This window comes from Thunnus albacares, chromosome 2 (genome assembly GCF_914725855.1).
Source record: "Thunnus albacares chromosome 2, fThuAlb1.1, whole genome shotgun sequence".
NCBI classification, from domain to species: domain Eukaryota; kingdom Metazoa; phylum Chordata; class Actinopteri; order Scombriformes; family Scombridae; genus Thunnus; species Thunnus albacares.
In genome coordinates this window covers 879229-899838 of record NC_058107.1, presented here as the reverse complement: position 1 = coordinate 899838, position 20610 = coordinate 879229, and the positions used below count along the sequence as shown (strand labels likewise).

Here is a 20610-nt window from a genome sequence, read left to right as displayed (position 1 = left end):
AGAAACTTACAAACCAGTGAACCGTCTTTGACTAAAGCATCTTTAACAAACTCTTTGAAGACATGTGTGCAGATGATGATGTTGAGACGATGACTTACCAACCTGCCAGCTGAACTGTTTCCTTCCTGTATTCAGATCCCTTATATGCAGGGAATCTCTCATGATGCTTTGGAACATGAAACCCATTCAAAGACACGTTCCTGCTTACCTGAAACGCTGACAATTGAAAGGTTTTCAGTGGATAGCTGCAGCACACTAAGCTATCAAATGGACAGAGCAGGATGCGTCACTATTGTATGCACTGCCCAGACTGATCATAGCAACACACACACTTCCTCTACCGAGAGTATCCTACAAACCACCTTGTCAACAGATTACCCAACACAGGGCCACGGGATCCTCTCTATCCTACACAGCCTATAGTGGGTTTTGAAGGTCGTGGCGTGCGGAGGCATGGGCAGGAGGATTGAGGCCAGGCTGACCGTAACACTTGACACCTGACAGCTGCCTCTTATCTCCCCCACACAGACCTGAGGAAAAACTTTGAGCAGGACCCCCAGGGGAAGGAGGTGCCAATCAACGGGATGATCGTCCTGCACTGTCGCCCTCCAGAGGGAGTGCCTGTGGCGGAGGTAAGACCGGCGCTCCTCGTTCCTCCTCTCCTGAAAGGACGAGAAGCTTATACTCCCACTGAGCAGAGAAGGTCTGCATCCTTATTCTGCAGGAGTAACTCTCTCCGCAGCTCACACAGTCGATTCTTGCTTCTGCTCTGCTTTCTCTGACCTTTAAGAGATTGATATAGTTGTGTTAGATTCCAGGGATAAGTGCACATAAACATTTAGAGAAGAAGTTCCACCTGAGATAAAGAGGTTTCATTGCATGCATTTGAATCAAAACACTTACAACAAACCATGTAAAATATTAGATCAGTTAAAAAAAAGAAGACATCAAACACTTAGAGATTCTCAAACTCGCTTTACATCACCATTAGCCTCACGAGTCCTGTGAGTTCACAATGTTAGAAACATCTGAAAAGTGGGTCAGGCCACAAAGTGAACGGTCCAATTAGAGTTTTGAAGGTTGATTTAAGGGAGAGGGTACGGGGGATGTTGCTCTTTATCTCACTGGATTCTGTAGTTTTGATCCATCAGACATGAAAATCATGAAAGAGAATCTGTTGGTTAAAGCTTCCACACACAGATCTATGAATGTGGATTGCATCATCGCATCTAAGATGACAGATTTTTTTTTTTTTTATATAGTCTGAAGTCACTTATTGCTTTACTGTTGAGTTCATTTACATGCACTCTAGTATCCCAGTTTCAATATACATGACACTAATATTCTCCAGCTTTCTGATGTTGGCAGCGATGGAGGTTTGTCTTTGATGAGTTACCTCATCAGCTGAGGATGAATAGAATCTGCTTTCTGGCTGCAGGGACTCTGCTGCATTTACCGCTCTGCTGGATTTAACTTAAAATAAAAATTTAATCATAAATCTGTCTACTTTTTGCATGAATGTGATAAAGTAACTTGATCTGTAATGTGTTTAATTGGATGGATGGATTCACCAGAAACAGACATTCCTGTGTGGTTATTTTATTTTATTATTATTATTATTATTATATTTTTACTACATACATATGTGAGAAGCAGGGCTAGCCCGCTCGGTCCAGTCCCTCAGAGGAGCTATGATAGACGGGTGTCAGTGCATCAGTGCGTGGCAGCTTGCTGGAACTGCGTAGCTGCAGACTGGTGCCCATGCTAACCACTGTCCACCACCATCAGCCTGCAGTGGGCATGTGAAGCAATGGAGGAAGGTGGCCTGGTTTGATGAATCATGTTTTCTTTTACATCATGTTGATGGCTGGGTGCGTTTGATTTGTTTACCTGGGGAAGAGATGGCACCAGGATGCACTATGGGTAGAAAGCAGGCTGTGATGCTCTGAGCAACGTTCTGCTGGGAAACTTCAGGTCCAGGCTTTCATGATGTACCACCTACCTAAACATTGTTGTAGACCAAGTACAACCCTTCATGGCAACAGTATTCCCTGACTGCAGTGGCCTCTTTCATAATGCACCCTGCAATAATTGTTCAAGAACAGTTTAAGGACTTAAAGGATCTGCTGCTAATGTCTCAGATACCAGTGGAGGGTTAAGAGGTCTTATGGAGTCCATGCATCGACAGGTCGGAGCTGTCTCGGTGGTACGATGGAGACTTACACAATATCAGGCAGGTGGTTTTAATGTCATGGCTGATTGGTGTAAATACTATCAGAAATAAGCAAATATAAATCTGCGTTGTGCATTCTTGCAATAAAGTATAATAAATTTAATGCATAATTTAATTCAGTGATACTGACATTTAAATGTAATTTTACAGACTCTTTGAAATGAGACAGACAGAAGGAAAGAGAGAGAGAGAGAGGAAATAGAAAGCACGCACATGTGAGCTAATGAGACAGATATGCATATGGATGGAGGGGGAGACGTGGAAGTGAAGCTAACGTTTTATTTGGTAATTATTCAGTGTAATTGTGGTTTATCAGTGAAGTGTATGAAACTGCACTGCAGACTGGAGTCTCAGAGATTAACCTGTGACAGCTGCTTCATAAGAATGAGTCTCTATCTGTTGTATGAAAGGGGAAGAAGATGTTTACATTGTTTACATTGTTTACAAACATACGCGGTCGTACCCCAGTACAAGTATGTTATTTGGATATTCACAGATAATGAGTCAAATCTATTGTTTTGCAAAGCTGACTGATATTCCAGAGGTGTTATTTTTACCTTATGATCATCATGAAGTGCATCCAAATGGTACAAAGGAGATTTTCAGATTTTTGTCATCAGCTTTCTCATTTTCAAATAAACATTTCAAAAAAGATAAATGTATTTTTATCATCCTGCTGTAGGCACAGTCGCTTAAAAATGCAATAGGGCCTCATGATATTATGGCCCATTTTTTTGTCAATATCTTTCTAATTTCTCTTCATAGACACTTCAGACCAACTTCAGAATCATTATTTTACACAACCTCCAGTTTCTAAAGAAAACCATGACATGTCGTCCAGTGCAAATCAAACCTCCTACTGGGACTGACAGCAGTTACACAGCTTTTATTCAGACTTACTTCTTTACAAGAAGTGGGGGTTCAAATATGTTTTATTATTAGATTAATTCAGGTACATGTTTTTTGGGGTTTTTTTGCTGGCAGCTAGCAGCTAAACATATGTAAAGATATATGTATAAGGAGTATGAATGGCAGTAAAATATTACTACAGTGCATTACACCTCTGAAACATACAATAGAAATACTCTAAAAAATGACCTGGTGCATGTAAACACATGTACAGTACCATAAAGATCTGTATGGAATTTCTGAGGATGTAATATTGTTCTCATGCACCAAGATGGAGTATTTAACATTGTTTATCTGCTAAAGAGCGGTTCATTGTGGCGGTGGCGGCTCCCAGGGAGACGGAGAACAGCTGTTTCTCACAACCTGCAAGAACGACTAGTGGGACAATTCTCACATTTAAAATGTCTCCGTTAAAAACATTCTCACTCCGGTTCAGACGGTCTCGTTCCATATCTGGCCCGTTGATAATCAGCATGAACAATGGATGTGTAATTGATGTGAGCAGGGAACAAATTTAGGTGGAGGTCAACCTCCAGCTCTGCCTGCGCTGTATAAATGATTCAACATGGAAATGGAGGAGTGATGTCATTCCAGCAGCAAAGAATTCACAGCAGGGATAAAAATAGTTGAATCTGAGCAGTATGGAGCAAATCACAATCTCCCATCTAGTCCTTTGTCAACACAAATGAGCCCAGCCACAAGAGATGGGAGTGAATAATGTAGAGAGCACAGGGCAGATATCTTCAGCCCAGTCGATTTCAGCACACCTCGTCCATGAAATATTGAGATGGCGTCATTGAGTGTGGCGGTGTGAGGTTTCAGAGTGCTGCTGCAGGATGGATGCTACTATAGCAAACACAGAGCAGGCCCCCGATACAAATTGAGTCTGCGGTTTGGAGAGCAGTGTAAACACTGTGCTTCTGAAGGGTGTGTTTGGAAATCACCTTCGTCAGCAAGGATGTCAGGATGAGCTAATGAGTCGCCAGCCACTCAGAGTGAAATCATTTTGTATCATGTGGTTACAACAGTCTCACACTTAGCAGGAATCTCTCCTCCGCTCTGGGCATCTTTATTTGCATGAGGGAAGTGCTGTGCCAGATATATTTCAGACTCTTCTGTAATTCCTCTCCAATTATCCCTTCATACTACAACTGTAACATTTTATAGGTTGCTTATTTCACTCAGTCCCAATATTGACATAATATATTATTCAGTATTGACTGAATATGAGATTATCAGCGTTTATTTTTCTGTGGTTGTAGTAGTTACACTGCAGTTAGCTGGAGTCTTAAAGGCACTTTCTATTGTGTAAGTGTAAAAAAGAAAGACATTTATAATATACTCGGAGACTGCTGTGTTAAATGCCAACATACAGTACAAATTGATATTTGTATAGTATATATGGGAAGTAATGAAGCAACACTAATTTCATTAATTCTATTATAAGTTGTAAGTAAATTGTTTGCACAACAAGCATCATCTTTGTTTTCTTCATTGCTCTTAGATAGTTATATTTCAACATTGACTGTAATTATGTTGTATTTATTGTATAGAGGAAAAGTCAAAAACCAGTAGCTAAAAATCCAGCTGGTTACCGTCTCTTTAACTTCTCATGTTGCTGCTGTGATGTAGAGGTGTACCCCAGGTACAGCGTGACATCACTGGTGGGTGTGGTTGCAAGTGCAACAGCTCATAGCTCTGAAGTTACTCTTTAAAGAAGTCATTCACATAAACTTTTTGTTAACAGTGTCAGATTGCTGTGTACAGTATATTACACCACAGTAATCAAACAATAAAATCATTCTCGTGTCTTTGTGAAAAAGCATTTATTAAATACTTCTATTATAAATACTATTTTTTTTTAAATTATCAGCAAATAATACACACATGGTAGAACAGCACAAGATCTTTGTTGGACTGTGAAATCACTGTAAAGTCCTCCATCCATCTGACAGGTTTGCACTATGAGAATTGTATGTTTTTAGATCTCTAGGCTCTTGTGAGTGTCCATACCTGCTGCAGGACCTCGTTAGCTGTCTCCCTGCAATATCTTTAAGTCACTTCTGCACCAGATGCAACCATTCTAGCAAACGTGAGAGTAGGTGAAATCTCCGTCTGTGAAGCACGAGAGGCTGAAGTGACAGAGGTTGTGATTCACAGAGCTGGACTCAAAAACACTGATGATACACAGCACACTGCCCAGTGTCTCTCACATGTCTATATACCACTAAAATTACCTTTTTTTACTGACAACAGATCAAATAACATGATAATGTGTAATGTGAAGGCTTCCTCTCAGCACTGTATGCACTCAAAATATAAATCATTGTGTGAACATAATTTAATCATTAGCACTTATATTCCATCTAAACAGATCAAGTAACATCAGTTTATCTTCATTATGTTGTTTGGACACCACATAGATTTACTGAATTCAAATGTTTGTACTTAATCTGGTCAAATGAGTTTAAGGTTAGTTTATGTTGGTCAAACACTTTACTACAACACATTTCAGCCTTGTTGAATGAACTGATAAAGGTTTTGTCTCTTACACTAATGTCAATCTTGTTTCAGTTATTGTTGTTGTCATTGCTACTGTAATCATTCATTTAGGTCCACTAGCATACATAATAAAGAACAACAAGCCAAACCATTTTATATTTTATTTATATGGCTTTAAGCTTGTTCATCTTAGCTTTCCCCCCTTTAGTATTTAGCATCATATTAGCACCAACAGTCCTAACAGCAACCACGCTGTTCTGAAGGATTGTTGACACAAACTTTAAAGCGAAGAAACCGAGAAGATGAAATGAGTTGAGTAAATAACAGGTAGATGTAGAACTGTTGATGCATGTAGGATATAAGAGAAGATTACAAAAATAGAGACGCTCTGACCTCCTGTGGAGCTAACAGTACAGCAGATCTTTACCATCATTATCTCTACACATCTCCACAATACTGCCAGTATAGGCCAGTTGCAATATGCCAGTTACTACTGGCGCATTGTGATTTTTAACTTAATTACTGACTAAAACAGTGAGTGACTTCATTCCCTCCAACACTCAGTGAAAAGCACCGATTAAGGGACTGATGATGCAACACCAGGTTGCTCCAAAATCACCAGATCTTTCAAAACTGGATCACACTTTTTCAACCCCAAAATGTCTTCGAATCTTCACTTTTACAAAGAACAGCCAAATAAATGGATGAAAGAGCAGAATGAGAGCCAATATACAGCACAAAGCTTATGTTTAGTGCATGAGGGCCCAAGAGGATTATAAACCTCAAAATCATCAATACAGCATTTTATGGGAATTCTCAACTCTCAACAGCTAGAAAACGATTTGTTTGCCTGTAAATGTGCTGATCACTGTGCACTCCTCTCTACTTTCTTGAGCTAGTTGTTCTTCAATCACTCTTTCCAGTACCTCTCGCAATAACTGTAATAAAGGGATTTACTGAAATGACCTCCATTGGTCTACAGATAAAAAACTCTCAACAGGCTCTACAACCCGCAAATGTAGTTTTCAGTGTCGTTTTCTTTAATAAGAGCTGCACTTTCCCAAAATTTTAGCCACAGGGTTAGAAAGGCTTTAATAACAGCCTCACCAATATGGAGGTTATAGCTTTTATAAATGTTTGTAACTGTACGCTTTGTGACAGGAGCACCAGCTGACCTCAGTAAAAAAAATGTAACTTCCAAAACTAATCTACTCCTTTTGCTGGAATATGAAATATATGTTCCAATTTCAACAATACTACTGCTATTTCCTGCTCAATTAGTTCTGGCAGATTTTCAACAGCACCATCATCACTTTCTGTCACTGACTCAGTTTCTACTTCATCATGTGATACATCAGCAGAACAGCTCATGTTATCAGAGGTATCTGACACTTGCACCAGGTCCACAAATGCATCCACACTGCCTTATAAATCTCTCAATGTGTGTGTGGACGATGCTTCTTCTTTTTGTGTGTATAAAATGTAAATATTTGTCTTGAAAGGGAAACCGAGAAACACACAACCGAGTGTCTCGTTACTCTGCAGATGTGTTCTGATATTAACTAAAACATCTCTGTGGAGAGTTCACTGCATATAAAAGTTAGTGAACTGGAAGCCGTCTGTATAAACTGAGATGAACGAGCTTTATCGACACTCCGAGTCTTGAACGTGCATGGACAATATACATATATGCACTGATAATATAATGATGATGTAGTTTATGATGTTATTTAACTCTGAGGAGTTTTGGGCTGTTTTGGCTGTTTTTTCATACTTTTGAATTTGCCTTTATACATCACTTTAAAAAATGTTTAACATGCCAGTGTTTAGTATCTTTTTTTTCAGCACATCACCTATATGACCAGACAATTATTTTTTCACTTTGACATACTATATCATCATATTGGACCAAAATACACACAAAATACTCTTGTGACACAATGTTTGCACACACACACATCACTGAAAGAAAAAAAATGCATCAGCAAATGATAAAATAAATATACAGTATTTCCTCAAATACAAAATAGCCAAATAAAGGCAACAAAACAAGAGTGGATAAACTTCCTGTCATATAATGTGCACGGCAGCTAGATAACAGATAAACAATAATACAAACAAATATATCAACTTATTGTTGAGGAGGTGCATACAGCTTTATTCTGTAACGTATTTCTGGTAAAAAAAAATTAATAGGAACAGAAGTAATATAGAAGTATTACAATATCTATGATTAAATAGATAAATGTTACTCAACCTTAACGTAGAGGACCAGAGAGCAGAAAAACAATCTGCAATATTCCAGCTAATTTAATAGATTCTGAACTCAAGAACTGTAAAAGGGCCAAATATGATTTCCATGACTGACCAGAGAACAGATCCTACTGATGTGATGTTACATGTAATTACTTTAGACACGTTGATTTTAGCTTGCTTCTTATTATTTCCCCTGTAAAATACAAAGCACATTAGACAGACATACTGCAGCACAGCTTTCATACGTCTGTGGTGTTTTTTATATGTGGATGAGTTGAGTTTGTGTGGCAGAAAGGTTTAGACAGGATTTACACAGCCTTTTGCTACCTTCCCATATCCTCTGGTTTTAAGCTGACAGTTATTTAGCCTAGCTCCTAGCTGCAAAGCAGAGAGACACACCATCATACATGAACATTTATTTCCAGGGCAGAAAACTCAACACCCACACAGTGTATCTCTATCAAGGCAGAGCCGCTAGCTTGGCTACAACACAGGTTCACGTATTATCTTCACTGAAATGAATGCTAAATTGATTTAGTTACACTGCAGGTTGCAGGTTTATTTTTCGGGAGTTTTTACATGAAGCACAAAAAAGCAATTTTGAGAAATAATATAGCCATAAATAAATAAAAGCTAGCCATAGCAAAGTTGAGCTAGCATTAACTGAACTAAATGAAGTCATGTAGATGTATCTGAATTACCAACCCTTAATATCAAGGATGCCAAACGATTAGGTGAGAGTACTCCTGCACATGCATGAAACGTCCCACTCCCGCTTCTACAGATGTTCATGGAGCATGTGCAGTAGCTGATCACAGTCACTGTTTTAATTGAATTCATCAGAATTTTCTTTGAGTCATGTACAACAAACAAGAATAAAGTATTTAATGAACATAAACACAATTCATTCATTTAATGCAAACATATTTCTAGTTTGCTGATCAAACACATGCCTTAGTTGATATTTTTTTGAGTGTGGAGCATTTTAGCCTCTTTTATTCCTTGTTTTGGTTTTACAGCTGTTTGACCAAAAAGCTTTGATAAGCTCACAGGCTACCTGCTAGTTAGCAGCTAGCTGGTGAACATAGTGGAGCATTTAGCAGCTAAAGAGTCATTAAATCCTTCTGATGCTCTGTGTCTGCTGGATGTGTAACATAACAACTTTATATCAGGTCAGATGTTTTCAGCTCGTTCCCCCAAGTGGCCAAAAAAACTGAACTACTGCAGCTTTAAGTACATTCAGATGAATTCAATATAAAGTTCAGTTGAAAACCAACCAATCATGCATGTGAACGTCTGTCTGACCAATAACATGTTTTGTTGACTTTTTGTTGCTTTTCCAGAGTTGAATCAATATGAAAAGTCCCAGCATGCAAAGCTGAAGGAAGGAACCCACAAAGTTTCCATCAAAAACATTACATTGAAAGCAAATGACAGTGAAGCAGTTATTACAGATATTCAGACATCAGGTTTTAACCTCAACGCTCAGACATCTTCAACAGATAATCAACAGAAACACTTGTGGTTGTTTCCTGTGAATCCACATTTAGCAGACAGGTGTGTGTGATCGTTGTCTGTCGGTGTGAATTGCAACATGCAAATTCTCAAGTGTTTTCCTACAAAAATACCTTCATACATCGAACCCAAACAGCAGCAACTGTAATTTCCCAATGGTTAATAGAACGTAGGAGCGGCTTATTTGTAATTTCGTTTCAGTGCTACTGATCCAAAACCAATCCCCCACTTTACTTGACAGATAACAGGGGGTGTGAATGCAGAGCAGATCTTTTAACTCTGGGAGAAAGGAGTCCATGAGAACCCTGTATAATGAGTTTCTTTTGAGAGGTTACTCTGAGAGAAAATGTGAAATGAACAGCCAAACAGGAAGCCAGTTTCAACTTCCCTGAATGAAAGCCTTTAATCCAAGATGAATCCCCTTGATCTACAGTAGCTCAGGTAGACAGCCCGAGCTATGGCACAAAAGGGAATCAACTAAATGCTTCTGCACTTTGATACAAGCTGTTCTCTGTTGAGCTTCACAAAGACATTGCGATTCTACTCCAAAACAAGTTAGCATTTAACTCCGTCCCCACCTCCTGCCTCCTCTGCACTTGTTTCTACTTTCCGATCCCGCTGCCTGGCGTCTCTGTTATTTTCTCATAGGTCAGAGAAAGTCTCCTAGAGAGCAGATGATGAGCTTCATTATTAAGCCAAGCAATTACACACACACACAGCCTTCCTCATCCCAGGCCGAAGCCAGGAGCTCCCTCTATTTATTTCGTTAAGATAAGACAGATCGGGGTGGAATAGTAATGCAGCGCCACATAGCTCGGAGGGGAGGAGAGATGGCATTTGGGAAGCAACGGGGGAGGCGGATGGGCGACGTGGGCCCACTTGTGTTCTCCCTGTATCTTTTCTGATTAACCTCCAGAGCGGGAGAGCACAGCTGAGCCGCAGATAGCTCCCTCTGACTCTACCTGCTGCTGTCAGGCTCGCCGTTCGTATGAACACACCACGCCATGCTGAGTTCAAAGCATCTGCGGGTATCTGCGTGTGTGTGTGTGTGTGTGTGTGTGTGTGTGTCTTCATGTGTGCTGCTGATTGGTTGCAGGGAGAATCCGCCGGGTGGATTAGTTCTGTGGTTTCTGACACGCTGCTCGGCGGGTCCCATCGGCGTCCCCCTGGTCCCCCGGGTACGCCTGACGGAGACGCTTAATCCATGTAATTGCGTTGATGAGATACTCAGCAATTAAAAAGTTCTGCCGCCCACATCGGCTCCACCGCAGACGACTGAGAGCTGCCCCCAAAGGGGAGGAGATCATGCTAAATTGTGACACCTGAGCATGACTCAGCAGACATATTTTTCACCTCATAGCACTGAAGTGCACCGTTTGCACTGCGTCACCTTGACATCAAATGACCATTAGACCTCGGTTTGGGGCGATGAGGCACACAAGCGCGGGGAAAAAATGCGTCAGCTGGCAAGGTCTTGATCACTGCTCTTCTCATAAGTCTTGATGATGGCTGCGAAGTCACCCATTACATTGCTCTTCTGTCCTCTAATTGCCCCACAGCCGACACATTTCTCAGCATCTAATCATCAGCAAATGTCATCTGAATGAGCTGGTTGTGTGTGTGTGTGTGTGTGTGTGTGTGTGTGTGTGTGTACTCACTCCTAAGTAGATGAGAGGACCTGGCTGCTGTGCAGGGCTGGAGGAGGTGACCTTCAGGGGCGGTCCGGGTAATGAAATCACAAGGAGGAAGCCCTGATGTGGGGCCCCCGCCTGGAAACCCCTCTGTCAAGACTGACACTGATGACCGCATCCTAATTGAAACAAATGTGCCAATTAGGCAATTCATTTCTCACATCCTCCGCCACACACTTGCTGGGCTAATTTGTATTTGTCCCTTTTTTTTTTTTTTTCTCACTATGCCCCCCACCTTCCTCCTCCTCCTCTCTCTCCCTGTCTGTCTTTATGTATCTCTCTCTCTCTCTCTCTCTTCCCTTCTGCCTGGTGAATCTTTTCATCATTACCCAAGGGCTGTTAGCGGCAGACAGACAGCTAATGTGCAGCGTGGCCCCAAACACTGCGAGGGCCGGCTCGTGCCACACGTTAATTGCCTCTTTCAAGTCGCAAATTTCCCAAGATAAAATTGAAATAAATACATAAAGAGTGGAAGGGTGGGGGGGGGTGCCAACACTTGTGTCACCCATTCAGTGACAGATTACTTTAATCATGAGGAATTAGACTCTGTCCCCCAGTCGTCTGTCTCTCTGTGTTTTCTTACCTACCAACGAGGCGAAGCACTTTACCTCTGATGAAACCCCGGCTAAAGGCTATCTTTTAATTGTGGAAAAGAATCTGGGAGCCTTTGAAGATCGGCTTCTAAGTTTTCTTCAAGGCAAGCAGCCGGGGGGGGAAAACACAGGCTTCAGTCGCTGTAATCATACTGTACTCCTCTCCTCTGAAAAAGGAAAATTCCCACTGCTGCCAACAGTGGAGCAATAGACTGAAATAGGTGTGAAAAAATACCAGAATGTGAGAAATGATTACTGTGTTATGATGTTCATTATCATTTTTATTCATGTCAATATATACCTGCAATCCATCATCCCTGGGGTCTGTGTGTCATTTCTATTTACCCAGTGTTTGCATGCCCACAGGCACTTCCTATTTGCATCCAGCCTGAGTGTTGTTTATTATAAAGGGTGCTGCACGCTTCCTATAAATCCATCAGCCTGGCCCATTCTGCCACACTATGAATGTAATTTGCAAACGCAGCGATGCAGCTCTCTTACCAGAGTAGAGGCAGTAAAGCGTCACTAAGTTTGTAATTCATAATTAGTTTTCCTCTCTGTTGCTGGTAATTGGTTATAGTGCTGCTTTTGACTGCCTAATGGCTTTAGTGGTGGTGGTTTTACAGCAGGGTGGGACTTTCAGGGTGCAGGTGACCAGCAGTTATGAGCGGCGCCGTGCACTTTTAAGGGGAGCGGATCCGAATATGAGAACTGGAGGATTCAGTACAGGTTGAAAAGTCTGCTGTAACAACCTCCTCCTGAAAAATCTCTCTCCAGGAGTTCTGTGTCTCCTCCAATCGCTGGCTAAAGTTTACAATCACTGCTTGATGCACGGGCATCGGAACGGCGTGGAGAGAAGAGGAGGAGGTTCAGACGCTGTTATACAATCTGATAAGCAGCGTTCATTTTGTCCACAAATAGTTTTGGTCAACGAGGAAAAAAGGAGTTGGGAAGAGATGAGAGATACCGTATGGATGAGTTTGGTTTTTTGGGTTTTTTTTTTTCAAGCTAACATTATTTTCTCAGCTAACCCGAGCTGGTGTGTTTTTGCTAAACTTGGAATCCAATACAAGCTAAAAGAAACCAGCGCTGTCCTGTACCCAGAGATCATGAATGAAAAGATTGATTGTAAAGTTTCACTATCCTCAAATTTAAACAAATTGATCTTTCAGTAGCGCACCACTAACGTTAAACGCAGTGTTCATGTTAACTTAATATCAGACATGTGACGGGAGAAAGGAGCAGAAATGTAGTGTAGAGGCAGCTCGGAGCTGTGTGTGCATATGTATGAGAGAGAGACGGGGGGGGGGGGGTCAGGAGGTGAGACAGAGAAATATCAGCCCATATTCAAGCTCACAGATACAGAAGACCTTGATGACAAGAACGGGCTACTGAGTGTAAATAAAGCTGGTGCATCTTCTGAGTGCTTCTAAAGACCAACATAGCGATGAGGAGGTCACAGCAGAGTATATCTGATTATTCAGGGAGAGGAGGCTTCATGCTCATCACTCTTATTCTGTTATTGTCGGAGCAAGGCCTTATTCTGGTTTGTTTGACATGAGACTTGGTTTTATTTGTATTATTTGTAAGATGAATAAAGGTGTTTCACATCACAAATTGTGTCTGTATTGCACGTTCAAACCTTAACACCATCCCATAATAACAGGTAAATAGATATTTCCTCCAGGAGTCTGTATGGAGCAATCTGTGTATATACAGAGAATTAACTGGAAATTATAGAGAAACATCTAAATAATACATTACACAACCTGTTAGTTTAGCAAACTGAATCTACTGTAGATTTAGTCACTAACATCTTATGATACTTACTGAACTAAAACAATTCAGATGACTAAAACTAAATCTGAGAAGCACTTCATTAGCAGCATAGTGATCATATGTCTATTGAAAATGAGAACAGACTCCACTTAAATTAGCTTGAAGCTAACTCTGGTGCAGTACATTTATGTTTAACACTGTACACGGTCCCAATGAATACAATACAACTTCTATTGTTGTATATGATGCAGTTTTATTGATGATTTGGCTGAAGTGAATGACTTCACCTGTGATCCACAAACATCCCACATCATTCAGAAGTCAGTGTCACGTTCACTGACAATGATGCATGCCAGAGCCATCGTTTGTCTTCAAACGTGTCTCCGGCTGTCAAGTGTGACCCTCATCTTTTACCGTACACAATGCGGCCTGACGTGCAGGCAGGGACGGCTCTGAGTGCAAACTAAATGAGATCTCCAGCTTTTCAAATTAGCAGCACTGACACTGATATTGACTTTTATAGCTTATGTGTTCAAGCTGCAGCTTTTTAATTGGCATTTATTTTCTATCTGCTCGTGCAGCATGTGTTTGTAATTTTAAGAACAGATCTGGTTTATTACAACCCAACGCCTTGTTTGCAGAGTTTTGTCCATCACAATTCACAAACTCAAAAAGGCCTCACTGATATAAAGTAGAAGAGGCTCTCAGGATGCAAAATTATTATTTCTTTCATGTGCAAAAAGTGACAAAAAAGCCAGAGGAGGTTATATGTGATTATGATTATGTGAATATGATTTTGGCCACACACACCTGACGCTGTCTTTTGCAAAGTCTAGATTAAACCATGTTACTGTTCTTTACATCCCAGCATACAGACTGGTTTACTGGTTTAACCTCCTAATGAAAGCAGATTATCTGCCTCTCTTGTAGTTTTCAGTTCAGTAGAACGATGGTGACAACTAGGAAAATATGTCCCAAGATGTAATAAAGCAGAATGATCTTTGTTTGTTCCTGATCTTGTCGCTGTCTCATCTTACTGTCTTATGTTGTGATATTTGTGACTGTATTGCTTTTCAACTTGGTTTTTTTTTGAGAACATCTTGCTAAAAGACTGCAGTTGAAAATAAATGGTCTCTGTCAGCTAACAGCATTTACACAAGTAGTAATATCTGTGTTTTCCTTTTAAATAAATTCATAAAAATGGAGTTTTGGTGTGATACTTCCTGTGGACAGAGACAGAAGTGTCCACATATGACACCAGAATTTGAATCGAGCACATCAAGCACATACTGGTACTTATATGTAATGTTTTGTCACTCATATCTGTGCTTGTTGCTCCTCTTGTACAGGTGGAATGGCTGAAAAACGAAGAGCCGGTGAGCTCCCTGACCGACGACAACATCGACACCCGGGCCGACCACAACCTCATCATCAACGAGGCGCGTCTCTCCGACTCGGGCAACTACAGCTGCCTGGCCAGCAACATCGTGGCGAAGAGACGCAGCGCCACAGCCACTGTGATCGTGTTCGGTACGGCCGTGCTCTCAGCTGCTCTTATTGCCTGTTACAACGCATTACAGTGAACCGACACACGTGGCACTTCACATCAATTAGTTTGGGTTTCCTGCACCCCTACACAAGTGATTACAAGACCCATCTCCACGTTTCCTCTGAAGAGCCATGTTTCCTCTTTATTTTGATGAATGTGTTATTCAAAGACTCAATTTACTGCCTCTCATTTAAAATCAGTGTGTACTTTATGAAAGGAAATGAGCCACTGTGTGTCTTAATCTCATTTAAAAGGAGTGTTGGTTATTAAGTATTTATTTGCCAGAGGCCTTCCAGCGAGCGATGCGGGTTCACCCGCTCTGAGAGCTGCTAAACATTCAGCTTCCACACACGTTAGACAGAGAGATCATAGAGTAAACTGCTTCAGTCAGAGCGCTAAGTGGTCGACTCCAACCTGTCGACCAGTATGAGTCAGTGTCGCCTTTAGAAATGGCAATTCCATTTAATGGCTGTTTTCTCAGCTTTCACACAGTTCCACGCCTTTATCTTAATCCAAGAGCAAGGAACATTGAACTGGCAATTAGGAGAGAGGGGGCTGTATATCCACCACAGTGAATGCGATGTGCTCAATCTGTTTCAGCCGTTACGCATTGTTGCCTCGCAGTGCCTCGGAGCCTGTATAATCATTAATAACCCCGGCTCTTGTTAGAGTATTTAACAATGCCAGAGTTCTGGAAAAAATAATAATAATACCTCTCCTTCCTCTCGTACTCCGTTGAACTCTGCAGTGAACGGCGGCTGGTCCCTGTGGACGGAGTGGTCGCCCTGCAATGTGCCGTGTGGGCGAGGTGTCCAGAAGCGATCTCGAACCTGTACTAACCCGGCACCTCTCAACGGCGGGGCTTTCTGCGAGGGCATGTCCGTACAGAAGATCACCTGCAACGCTCTCTGCCCAAGTCAGTTCCACTTAAACTTCTGCATGAACACACAACACTGATGCACAGATACAAAAGTTACTTTTCTCAACATGTCAGAAGTTCATTCATTCTCGGCTGACATGTCAAAGATTATGACAGGCTGCCAAAAATGTAAAAACAATGTTCACATTTCATTTGCTAATGATACTGATGGATGACAAGCTATCAATTATTGAAACTTCTAGCATGATTTCTTCTTTCCCTTTTGTTTTCAGATGACATACTGTACTGCCAGGTCTTATTTAAGGCATCACAGCATGTCACACACATTAACATATTAGACATTTATCCCTTGCTGATATCCAGCATGACTTAAATCACTCAATTGAGCTTAAATTCCTGCCTCATTAGCATTACACACTAGCAATAATAAGGATTGCAAGGGACAGATCCACGGTGACCCGACAATATCCCTGCAACACTGGAGCGAGCGGTCGTGCTGCACGGAAGCAAATAAAAAGAATAAAAAGAAGAAGTGGGGATTTATGATGCAAAATAAAGTGAGTGGAGGAAGCAGCAGTCAGAGAGGGGACGTGAGTCAGTGTGCTGTGTGATTCAGGAGGTGAGCTGAGGTACCTCTCAGAGAAATGAGTTTCCACCGTACAGGAAACAAACAGGGAGGGACTGTGTTCCTCTGACTGGAGGGCTGAGGTTTATCTGAGTAGTAGTGTGAGTGCTGTATACATTCAGTCTCAGAGTTGTATTACTACATCCAGTTCTTAAAGCTAGGGCTGCTATGGAGGCAGATATAATCATACTGGTCTGATTAAATCATAATAGGCAAAAGCCTAAAGAAAACAGTTGGTAGAGTGAGGGTTAAACATTCACAACATCGCACTATGTCTGTTACATTTAGGTTGAATTAAGTACGTTTTATTTTTGTTGCTTTACGAGAGCATTGTACAACATACAAGAGAGAAAACAGAATTACATGTAGCATCCCTGTCTGCTTGGTTTTCAGGCTCTTCTTTATTATTAAGAGCCTCGTCGGATATATCGGAGCTTTCACAATAGCCTGAGCTTCACTCCTGGTTAAAACTTGGATGCTATTTACAAGACATAAAACTTGAAATTTTGATACAGTATGACATGAAAGTGGCTTTAGGCGTAGCGGTGCTTTGAGCTAAATGCTAACATCAGTCTGCTAAAGTAGTTTGCAGTATGAACATTTTGCATTAGCATTGAACAGGCTGTAGGTACGTTACATTTTCTATTGTCGATTAGTTGCATATGAATGTACTGATGCCCTTTAGCTCTGTGCATTGATGTTTAACTGCCTGTAATATGTATGTAGATGTAAATCTTAAATCTGTGACAGATCTAAATCAGATATGTTTGATATCTACAACCTGACATATAAACAGGTCCTTTCTACACAGATGTTATCTCTGCTGCGTATTTCTGCTGCAACATCAGTTGTGAGACAGAGGAGGAAGAAAGGAGATGACCACAAGGCTTCTGGAAGAGGCTGTTTTGCTTCTGAATAATTAAAACGAGATGTTATAAACTTTTGTTTTCCTGCTGAGCCGTGCCTGGCAGACACAACTAACACATAGACTGGTCATCGCAGGTTCAACCCAGTGGCAAAATGAGGCTTTGAGGTGAAACACATTGAGCTAGTCTCATATTATATACAGTATATATAATTAAATGTGCTGAACATCTAGTGTGAGCATCTTTTCTGTATGTGCATTTAAAACTAAGTTGTTTATCTGTTGTAGAGTTTTCACCAGCCTGATCAGCCCATAGTGTGAGAACCCAAACAAAAAGTCGGCCCTCGAGGTGCCAGACCAGTAGGTGGTAAATCTGCAGAAGCAGAAGATGTTTGAGAAAATCAGAAAAGATAGAGGAAATAAGGTTTTAGGAAAAGTTGGAGTTTGGAGTAGTAAACGGTACAATCAGCAGCTGTCTTGTACATTGTGTCAGCATGGGATGGTGTATAAATAGAACAGCATTTTAAGGACATTTCACATGTGATGTCTAAACATTTTAGGCTTTTTGTGTGTCATTTAATACCGTTTATTAAGTTTAGGTACAAAAACCACTTGGTTAGGGTTATGGAGAGATCATCATTTGCGTTAAAATGTTCCAATGTGACCAGTTAGTGGTCTTGAACAGTGCTCTCTTGCTGCTCTCGCAACTTTTAATAAACCAAAATCACCTTATAAAAGAAAAGAAAGTTACACTTTACTGATGTCATCTGAAACGTGTCACTTCCTGTCACGCAAATGTAACTATAGGTTACTTTTGGCGACTGAGCTTGAACATGCTCAACTCTGAATGTCTGTATACATCATCAACATGGGTGAAATGAACTGTTGTATAATCGTCCTCTGTGCGGGGGGGGGGGGGGGGGGGGGGGGCCTGTAGACTCTCCACTCTGTAATTCTCTACATATTGTCTGGAGTTTGGACGTTGGCGAGGTCGTCCAGTCAGCTGCTTCATGCCAGTTTGTTCAGTTTGAGGCTTCAGACTGCCAAGTCACAGATGGGGAAAAAAGGCTTAAAACTGGGTCACCTACGTAGTAGAAATGTGCAATTATTTTTAAAATTGGTGCTCTATGACTAGAGAAAACTTCCCATACTGCTCTTAAGGGAGAATCCTACAACAACCAGAATGCATTGCGTGCGTCCTGTCCAATGAGATTCTACCGATGATGTGTTTACATCCAGCAGAGCACAAAAGACAAAGTTAGTGAGCAGCAGCATTATATCTCTTTACTGAGGCTTATTTTCATTTTATATAAGGTAGCGGTGTGTCAGTTACATTATGTGGATCGATGCTGCTGCACAGTGCTGCTAGATACAGCCGCAGGGTAGAGCTAACACAGTTGCTGATGTGCTGTTCTGTATTCAGCAAAAATCCAATATCATATTTTGTCAGAAAACAAAGTCAGGTTTACCAAAGCACCGCAAAGTTTGTTTTCAGTCTGTCTTCATTCTCCCTGATGAACGTCAGCGGGCATCGGATAATGATGCAGCCACCTGTCCGGCTGCAGGCGCCTTCCTCTCTGCTTCCTCCTCCACACTCCACAGCAGCACATTCAGCCTGATAAGTTGTAGCAGCAGCACCTCATCTATGCTACGACATTATATTGTAAAGTTAGAGAAACTCAGCACTGTTGTGTCTGATTCAAGAGCACATTATTCAGCCTCATGTTGCTGTTACATTTAGGCTGTTTTGTTTTTTTAATTGTTCTTATTGTCATGAAAAGACAGCCATACAGTTAGTTACTTACTTCATTTATATTTCTGTGTCATGACAAACATTAGATTATTATAATCCCACATGATATTACAAGTCACTGCTGTATATCAGACATTAAAAATATATCAAGACATGTTTTGGCTACACCAAGTAGCAGAAGACAGAAACAATCCAAGCTCAAGGTTTATCCTGTATCTAGTTTGCCAGGTTTCCTCCTGGCAAACTGGCAAACTTCAATGTTTTGTTTGTGAAAAGTCAGCTCAGTCTTAGTGCATCATCTGTGCTCAGAATATCTATTTCTGCTGTTATGACTGGACAAAGTGTTGCATTGTTTCCAGTCATAAGAACAGAAGAAAATAAACTCAAACTCCTTTTTCACAATATATCTCTGCTTTTCAGTTTCCAGACTGATAAACATCTCATTTCAAAGTCTTTCTGCAGGCTGAGCCCCGAATACTAAATACTAATTATATGCAGTATGTACTACTGCTGCTACTTTACCATTTTATATAATGATTCAATGATTCCATATGTGCAACACTGAATGCGACTTTAGAATGTCACTATCAATTAAACTTCACAAGGAGAAAGCAAAATATCTTTTTTAAGATTAAATATATATATTTTACATTTTATTTTAATTTTTGCAGCTTCTTTTCTTTCTGCATTGCCTTGTAGAACAACAGTGTCCATCAACAGCACACTCAAAAATCAAGCATGTTTTAGTACTTTGCATTAGTATGTAGAGTTGTATAGAACTGAGTAAAAGTTCCAGGTAAAGGCAATAAACTCAGCTTAAAGGTATCTGTTGGTAGCACTATGGAGCAGTGTCTCAGTCTTCAATCTCGTTGACATGCACAAGGAGCTTCATGCATGTGCACGTTACACCAGTTTCTCACTCTTCTAATGATGGACAGTCTGTGGCAGTAATGCAGAGGGACGCTCTCCAGCAAACATAGATGTTAACAACGCAGGTTTCAAAATACTTTTAAAAAACGGCTTTGCAAATGTTTTCTGAGGAAGTAAATGTATTCATCATGTTTGTCAGGCCTAAAGGATGCACACAAAGCTTTTGGAATGCATATGACCTTTTTAATCAGAATTAACTGTCAAATACAAACATGCATAATGAATAGTGATAAAACTTTATTAAAACATGGATTTATAAATGATTAGGTGATATATTGTTAAGCTAAAACACTGTCTCACCTGCTCTCAGAATGATCTCCATCAATGAAAAACTGTACAAACCACAAAACATCACATCTTCACCCTCAGTACTGACTCATAACACGCTAAACTTCAGGGTGAGTGGATGTCATTTTATTATTTTCTTATGTGTATATCTAACTAATAAATCCAAGCTTTGTATTCATGCACACACACATATGCTTAAAATTGCCAGCGACATGCATTTTTGTTATGAAGGCGGCAGAGAA

At 40.7% G+C, this 20610-nt stretch overlaps 1 protein-coding gene across 3 annotated transcripts in view; it reads left to right on the top strand.

Annotated features, from left to right (window-relative positions):
• The window catches only part of unc5db (unc-5 netrin receptor Db), a 185444-nt gene that overhangs the window by 109153 nt on the left and 55681 nt on the right, over positions 1–20610 (top strand). For all 3 annotated transcript variants that reach the window (XM_044362152.1, XM_044362146.1, XM_044362144.1), the window contains exons 4-6: positions 529–632; positions 14828–15008; positions 15776–15943. In XM_044362152.1, coding sequence (XP_044218087.1) covers positions 529–632; positions 14828–15008; positions 15776–15943 — 453 coding nt within the window. The remainder of the gene's footprint in view (positions 1–528; positions 633–14827; positions 15009–15775; positions 15944–20610) is intronic.